The 8,136-nt window shown below is 37.2% G+C and overlaps 1 protein-coding gene across 2 annotated transcripts; it reads right to left on the bottom strand.

Annotated features, from left to right (window-relative positions):
- Window positions 1-694: 694 nt before the first annotated feature.
- LOC7461817 (ubiquitin carboxyl-terminal hydrolase 16) lies at window positions 695-7,816 on the bottom strand. Of its 2 annotated transcripts, none has more exons than XM_024595203.2 (11): window positions 7,176-7,816; window positions 4,584-6,018; window positions 4,402-4,490; window positions 4,074-4,159; window positions 3,806-3,968; window positions 3,578-3,698; window positions 3,259-3,416; window positions 2,788-2,866; window positions 2,488-2,700; window positions 1,769-1,830; window positions 695-1,679 (listed from the first exon to the last, which is right to left on the bottom strand). In XM_024595203.2, exons 1-11 carry the CDS (start codon window positions 7,484-7,486, stop codon window positions 977-979), a joined length of 3,420 nt encoding a protein of 1,139 aa, XP_024450971.2. In that variant the 5' UTR covers window positions 7,487-7,816; the 3' UTR covers window positions 695-976. The 2 variants fall into 2 exon arrangements, with proteins under 2 accessions (XP_024450971.2, XP_002301091.4); XM_002301055.4 differs by having other exon boundaries at window positions 2,788-2,872; window positions 7,176-7,814.
- Window positions 7,817-8,136: the final 320 nt, after the last annotated feature.

Raw genomic sequence — 8,136 nt, 5'->3', positions numbered from 1 at the left:
TGTGTGTGTGGGGGTGGGGGGGGATTTTCCCCATTCTTTACCCCCATCAAGATATCCTTTTTTTCGTCAAATAAGGATTGATTAAATCGAAAAAAAAATTTAGGGTGTGAAACGACAATAAAATGCAATTATATCCAATGGACTGTCTAGTTTCTATAGAAGCCATCACTAAAATACCACTAGAAAGGAGTAAGACTAAGCTAGAAAAATATATAGTAAAATCATCCTTTCGATTCTTTCTCTTGAACCCCCTACTAAGAAGGATATTTACTTTTTAAAATATCCCATATACATAGATGAGAATGAGAAAGAGGGTCAAATTTATCCTCATAGGAGCAAGAGTAACCATACAAATTATAATGCTACAGTTGCAAATATAGTAAGCAAGATCATACGAGAAGAAAGGGGAGATGCAGTGTAAAAATGAGATGCAGTGGGTATACAAATTTATCCTTCATTCGTTTACATGTCTATCCTATTTATCACAAGACCTGTCCATTTATGAAAAATATGGGCCGTTTTTTTTCTTTTTGGACTTGCGGGGATCTTGATAGATTACCATAGCATGAGGAGTGGGCTCACAAACAATCCTGTAGTTCCATATTAGAGAGGACTCAAGCCCAGACTGCTTTTTCATCAGCTGGCTTGTGAAAAACATTCTGAGAGAAACTTGATAGTGGGAAACAGGATGATATTGACAAAGAAGCATTTATAATGCGATATCTACCAGATCATTTTTATATTTGTTCTCAAGTAAACAACTGTATGGGGTTCAAAAACCCTTTTGGGACAAGGTTTGGAAAAGACCCCCTCTGCACTATACACTTTGAGGACTTCCCGGAAAGGAATTTGAAAAAATGGTGACGGCCGATCTATTTTAAAACAAAGCCAACTACAAGAGTATAGATTACATACAGCCCCCCTCCTTCCCAACTCTTATTTACCCCTTTTAACTTAATACCTCGTCATGAAATGCTTAGTCTGTTCTTTCGCTTACTGATCTTCTAAAGGATACCCCGGATTTTACATCATTTAAAGGGTTAAGTGATCCTAATTTTGTCGACACCTTATCCCTACAACTATTACTACTTGGTAACTTTCTACATTGTTCAGTCGTGTCAGGATGCAAAAAAGAATTTCCCCTCTTACCTTCCAGATCCACCAGCTTCCTCCCCCCGCTTGGTATCCTGTCCGAAAGATCAGGACCCCCAATCCTTGAATATGCATGCGAATCATTCTGGTTCTTATCAGCATGGGGTGAATACCTTGAGTACAAAGGGGAGGAAGATGAAGAAGTGTCTGAATCAGATGTGTTCCTCCAAGAGTTCCAACTTCCAAAAATGTAATCAGAAAGGTCATCAGTACTTGTAGAATCATGGGTGCTGTCAGTACTGCAGGAAGCTTCATCGGAATTGCCACTGGTAAAAGAGAAATTGTCACTTGATGAGTCCTCTTCTGAAATCCTCAGAAGCCGGTGGAGCTTCAAATAGAAAGATTCAACACTGGCCAAATTGTCCGAAGGAATTGAATCTGGATGCGATTGAACACTGGATTGCATAGACATGGATCTTGAATTCAATGCAGTGTTTGTTGCCTTGATTTTGGAGGGACTGCATTTATTTTTTGGATCAGAAGATATTATTCTGCTCCTTATCAGTCTTGGGGCCCTCGGTGAGCACCTGCAAAAATTTAATTGAGTCAAACACTACAACAAAAGAACATGAAGAAATTTCAACCTTCATAGAACTAATCTCCAGAGATCCATCACCTTGCATAAAGAAGCATGTAAGCGCCTTTTGATAAAACCCTTTCAAGTTCCACAGCTGTAACCTAGCCAATAATTGTCAATACCATGATCAAAAACTCACAGCTCGTGCACAAACACACAAGCATATGTTCTATCCATTAAAAAAAATATTGATGTATTGCAGAAAGGCGTTAACACTGAAACAGTGCACCGGGAGACCCTAAGAAGAAATTGGGACACAGATACCAATAGGTCTAACAATGAAAAGACTTCCAGACCCAAAACAAACCACAGCCTTCAAAGATACTGCTATAATGAAAACAAATTTTGATTCTTTATAGTTTGTACCTCACAGACATAGGCTAAACATATGTTTGTCTCCAATAATCAAGGTTTGACTTCTTCATAGAGATAAACAATATAAACAACACACAGGCTTGGCCATCTAAATAAAAGACTTAATCAGATAATAATCCCAAATGCAACAGAAAATGTCAAAGGTTCCTTGACTAAAGCACAAAGCAACAGAACCCAAACTTTTCTTGTAACCAATGGCTGATAATTAAAAATAAATTCTTTTAGTTTATATAAGAGATGGAGATGTCAGGGCGATGTCAATATACCCAGGACCAAAGTGAAGAGATTGTCACAACTAGAAGTTAATCAAGTACAACAACTAGGAGAAAAACACATCAAATGACCAAATAAACTTGCTTCGCAAATTAAGATAGAGAACATACTGTGCTGTCATCAATTTTGAACCACTTGTTCTGGATGTTTTTGACATAGCAGACATAGTGACCAGAAAATGCAGCATTCATGACATCCAAGTGAACAATCACTCCATAAAGCCTATATATGGGTGATTTATCACTAGTTCCACTCATATACGGTGCTAAGTCCAGGATCTCCGGGAACCGAATAGATTTATTGAGCTTTCCAAATTTACCTGACTGTAAAATCAAGCACAGTAAGAAAAGAAATAAGAATTTGCCTATAACACTGGATAAAAAAATACCATCTTTGATCTCCAGATCTACCTGAAAGCGCTTCAATGCAATTGTAAGGACATTAGGAGCCTCCAATATTGTCAACTTTTTCTTAGCCTTCTCATAAGATCTGCACCTGAACAGAATGATGATGGTAAACAAACTCTGAATGCTCAAAGCCAACAACTCCAACAAAAGAGAAGATTCAATATAAACTAGAATTAATAGAAAAGTCAGATCTTGATATTTCCTTGGAAGTAAAAACTGGCAGAGCAATCATCAAAATGCTGTACAGGCAGCATAACACAAAGCAACACAACTGCGGTATGTTTTCAGTTACAAACTGTTTGGTCCAAATGTCAAACAACTCAAATATAAAATCAATATTAAACTATTTAAGGTTTAAATCAGTTTGCACTGTCTCACTGCAATATAGAAATTGGTAAAAACAAGTCACCAAAAGAATAAACACATTTGAAACAATACTCTCAAGAGCTTTATCAGAAAAGGAAATTGACGAACCTGCCACACTGGTACTTGTTGTCCCCATCCAGAATCTCGGTACCCGTGAATCGTCTAAGTGCATCTTCAAGCTTCCCTATATCCCCCTCTATTTCAACAGTAAGATCCATCATTCTTTCCTGCCACTCTGACTTGTAATGGCACTTCATGCATTTAATCTGCAAACAGTAGCAAATTTGTATGCATAATCTAAATTATTGAACCTTTCTCAAAAGAGCACCTAGATGCTAATGAGAGTTAGGGGAAAAGAAAAGGAAATAAAAAGAGAATCGATTTGCATTAAATCTTTTGAGTGTCATTTAACTCCAAAAGATATTACCTTTGAGCGAAGGTAGCCTCCAAATGTAAGGCCTATGAGAGTGGCTTCTTCTTCAAAGGAATCTACTGCATTCACCCTAGCTTCCTTAAGGCAAACAGATTGCATTGCATCAATTGCATACCTGTTTGTTGTTCATGTATTCTCTATCAAGAAATTCTCCAAAAGCTGAAATCATAAAAACATGCAAGTTGCTATTTCATTGGTCACAGAGCAAAGAAACCAGCTCACCTCAGGAATTCATGTGCATCTTCTTCTCTTCCATTACCAAGCTGACTCCCAATATTTTGTAATTGGGATAGTATGCCAATGGGAGAAAGCGGAGATTTCCCTTCCTTTGCCTTTAAAATTACTTTTTCAAACTCACAAGAGAAGCACCGTTCTTTTTTTACACCTGATATGGAAAAGAATGGCCTTAGCTAATATTGAAAAAGTTGCAAAACATGTTATTCAAAAATGCATGCTGAATCTAATAAGTTGACCATGATGAGAAACATACAGGCTTTAGAGTGGAGCCCTTGCACAAAATAAGAAGTCAAAGGAGGAGTAAATGCCAAGCATTGTAGAACAGCATTAGCATAGCAGCTGCAGAAATGGAACACGGGATATGTTATCAACAACTTGGGGTAGTTTATGTAATGCTGACATAAAAAGTAGAGAAGATGCAATCAGATAGTGACTAGCATAATTAACATTAAGACAACTGCATGTGGTATTAATATTGCAAAATAATGGATAAAGAAGCCATTTTAATTACAAGTGATTGTAAAAATACACCATTTTGTTACTTCAATCTGCTTTCCCTACAAAAGAAACATGTCATGTACCTGTTTCCACAATTGATAAGGCCACATGGTCGCATTTCCACCTTATTTGAAGTGTATAACTTCACAAATAAATCATATGGGAAAAGGCCCTGAAAAGCCAAAAATAAACTCATGGAAATTTATTGCATCTCGAGAAAAAGAAAATGTAAGAGATGTAAACAAAATCAATTTATAACCCAAACCTTATTACTATATCTCCCACATTTAGGTCCTCTGAATTGGTCAACAACTTTCCACACTGATGACTTCAATCCATTAATAGAACTTGGAGAATAGCTAGAAATTTGAGAAGTAGCAGCAGCACCTGGTTCAACATTTTCAACTTTTCCTCCAAGTTTCACACTTGAAACTGAATGCCCACCGACACTAGAATTCAAATGGGTTTGAGAAGCACTAGATGATAATCTGTACTTAGATAGATGTGAAGTATCAACAATGTCATCAACAACAACATTTGACCTTTCAGATCTCAAAGCTTGAGATCTGCATACTTTTGAAGCACTTGGATCTAATTTAACTCCTCCGGAACTGAAAGAAACATGTGCATAAGGAGAGGACGATGATACAGATTTACTCTCAATGGAAACATTTGAACCTCCACCAGAGTTATTATCAACAAGATTGGACCTTTCAAAACTTATGGTTGGGGATCTCTTGACTTTTAGAGCATCAAAGCCATTCTTTTCTGGTGAAACTGCTCCATCAGCAGGCCTACTGACGCCAGGAACAGAAGGGGGTGCATCATCCGATATGATGTTGTTCACCTTTGAGCTTTTTGCATGCGAAATGAGAGCATCACTTCCAGATAGATTGGACTTGAAAAGTAGGGATGGTTTGTCATTAGATGACTTGCTGTTACCAGGGCCATTGAAATTTGACAGAGCAGATCCATCCCCAGCATCACTGCTGGGCCCAACAGAATCCAGAGTTCTCCACCAGAAACCAGAAGAAACCTTTGCTGGTTTTGTGATTGTTTCATCATTCCCGGCACTTATGCTATGGCTTGAAGAACTAGATGAGCATTGACTCTCCCTGTCATTGCCATGATTTGATTTACTCAATTTATTAAAACTACCTATAGAATCAACCAAAGTAGCAAACTTTGGAGATGATGGTTTGGTCGTAGCCACCTCGTTCACACTGGACTCCAGTGTATCAGGGGCAATATCAGCCGGTGTTTGTCTGTCTGATCCCTCTGTTTCATTTGAACTAATGCTCTCACTTACAGAAACACTGTCAGATGATTCCCCATTTGAATGAGCAGAGAATCCAGAAAATGAAGAGCCCGTAGGAGTGGAAAATCCAGAAAATGAGGTGCCTGGTGATTCAGAAATAGAATCTGCTCCCTCTGTGTCTAAAACAGAATCAACTATAATATCATCATCCTTTAAGAGTGAAACTCCAGGAGAGTAACTGGAATCAGACACCACAGGTTCCACGGAGAATGTTTCAATTGGTCTTTTCTCATATCTGCCATCATAAATATCATGTTGGTCTTGCTTTGCCGCCCTCTGGCCAGGATTGCCTCCATCATCATTAATGTGGTATGTGGTGGGAGGACGACGACATTCTTCCTTGTGACCTTGTCGCCAGTGGATAATTTGACACTTACCAGAACTGAAACAAACCAATTTGCGACATAAATATACAAATAGAAAGATCCGAAGCGTACTTAAGGAAGGTGGAAAAGGAAAACAACAAAAACTATTATCACCAATTAAAAAGGCAATCTTATAGATTGTAGAGAAGAACACATCAACAGTTGGCTAAACCTTGTTAGGTCCTCATAAAACATGTTTCGACAAAAGTTAGCGAACTAAATCATACTAAATTGCAGGATACTCCCGATTATGCAGAGCAACTTTTTTACAACTACATAACAGAATAATAGTGGATTTAGGACACTCCTGATTATGTAAAACAACCTTTGTAAAATTACATAACAGAATAATAGCGGAACTAAACACTATATACTTCAAACAAGTATTTCATCCTAATCCATGTATACTACCAACTTGCAATATTTGAAGATTGTAAATGTAATTTACATTAACATTTCCCACTAATGCCTTCACACAATTGAGAGCACATGGATGTCGTGAACTGCTGACATTCAAAAGTTATATATTGAATTTAATTTCATATGATGATAAACATTAGATTGCAGTTTTCCAGTAGTGACTTATATATGTATAAAACCAGTTGTACAGATCCTGATCTATAAGATACAGATCTCTAAAAATTCATTCAAGGATTGACACTCACCACACTGTCTTCTTAACAAGCTAAAATGTTTTCAGTTAGTAATACAAGTTTTCTCCTTAGTTTCATATGCACTTAACAACACTATCATATGAATGAAAGGTTCATATAACCCACGCAAAACAAGAAACTAGCTAAGCTCACATCTAGCATCTAACGAACGAAGAAGATCTATGATTTAGTTTAGTGAGTCAGAAATCCCTCCACACAGATTAAACCTCTATTTCGGAATTCCCTTCAACAATTAGCACCTAATTCCACAGTTTTTCCCCCTTCCCTGTTTAACTGGAACAATGTGAAGCAAAGAATCAGATTCTTCTAAAAGTATACTGTTAAAACAGCTTCGCTTCCGTAACATTACCCAATTATTATCAACAATCAACTCCAGTTCACTTCATTACAAAAAAACAGCAACAAAAGACATCAAATTTCACCGGAAACGAACCCAAATTCAACGCATTAAAGACTAAAACCCCAGATTAAAATCAAGCATTGACGCAGAATTAACATACCAATATCTAACAGCTTTACAGCGGGAACACCGTGTCGTTCTCGGGCAAAAACAAACAACACACTGGTAATTATTTTTTGAAACCGGAACGGTGCCGTACGAAACCGGAACGGTGCTGTACGAAACCGTGGCCTCAAACTCGGCCCTGGCGGCTTCCTCTGCCGCTAAAACCATCAACCTCTTGATCTCCTCCTTTCTCGCAACCACTCCCCGCCATTTACACCTAATTACAAACCAACCCACCGGAATAACCACTACACAGAAAACAAGGACCACTAGGCTCGAAAACCCTAGATCCCCCTCGACATGCATTTATGAAAATGAGCAGCATCCACCAAATTTCACGATCTTTAACCTCCTTATCTTGTACATGGATGGAGGTGCTGTCCTCGCTGACGATTTTGCATCGGTTGATTGCTAGATCGAAGCCACTGGTAAAAAAACCGACGGTGAGGGTTAAAAGAGGGTTTGTTGAGCAAAAAATAACTTGACTGGGTTTTTCGATGTCGAGCTAGTGTGAAAGATTAGGGGTCTTTGATTGTTGCTGTGGTTTTCGGACAATCTGATCGAGATTTTAGGGCTTCTTGTTATTGTTGTGAAATGAGATAGATTTTTTTAAAAGAGTGGGAATCAATTGGATTTATAATTTTGTTAATATTGTTTTTTTTTAAAAAAAAAAAAGAAATTTAATGGTTGAGGGAAAGGAATTTTGTTTTAAGAGACATTCAGATGCGTGAATTCTTTGCTCGTCAAATATTCGGACATGAGACCCCACCACCGGTCTCCGTTTTTTTTTTTCGTGATTTATATATTTTTTTTATCACGATTAAGTTATTTTCAAAGTAATTTTTATTTAAAAATATATAAAAAATATTTTTTTATTTTTTATAATATCAATATATTAAAACAATATAAAGATATAAAAATTAATAATTTAAAAATAAAAAAAAACTCTAAGGTTT

The sequence above is a fragment of the Populus trichocarpa genome, chromosome 2, assembly GCF_000002775.5.
Source record: "Populus trichocarpa isolate Nisqually-1 chromosome 2, P.trichocarpa_v4.1, whole genome shotgun sequence".
NCBI classification, from domain to species: Eukaryota; Viridiplantae; Streptophyta; class Magnoliopsida; order Malpighiales; family Salicaceae; genus Populus; species Populus trichocarpa.
The sequence above is the reverse complement of the archived record's forward strand: the minus strand, read 5'-3'. Positions and strand labels throughout refer to the sequence as shown.

Coding starts and splice junctions, on each gene's coding strand:
- LOC7461817 (XM_002301055.4), bottom strand. CDS start 7,486: ATGCATGTCGAGGGGGATCTAGGGTTTTCGAGCCTAGTGGTCCTTGTT. Junction 6,019..7,175: donor TGTAAAGCTGTTAGATATTG/GTATGTTAATTC, acceptor GGTTTGTTTCAG/TTCTGGTAAGTGTCAAATTA. Junction 1,680..1,768: donor TACATGCTTCTTTATGCAAG/GTGATGGATCTC, acceptor AAATTTTTGCAG/GTGCTCACCGAGGGCCCCAA.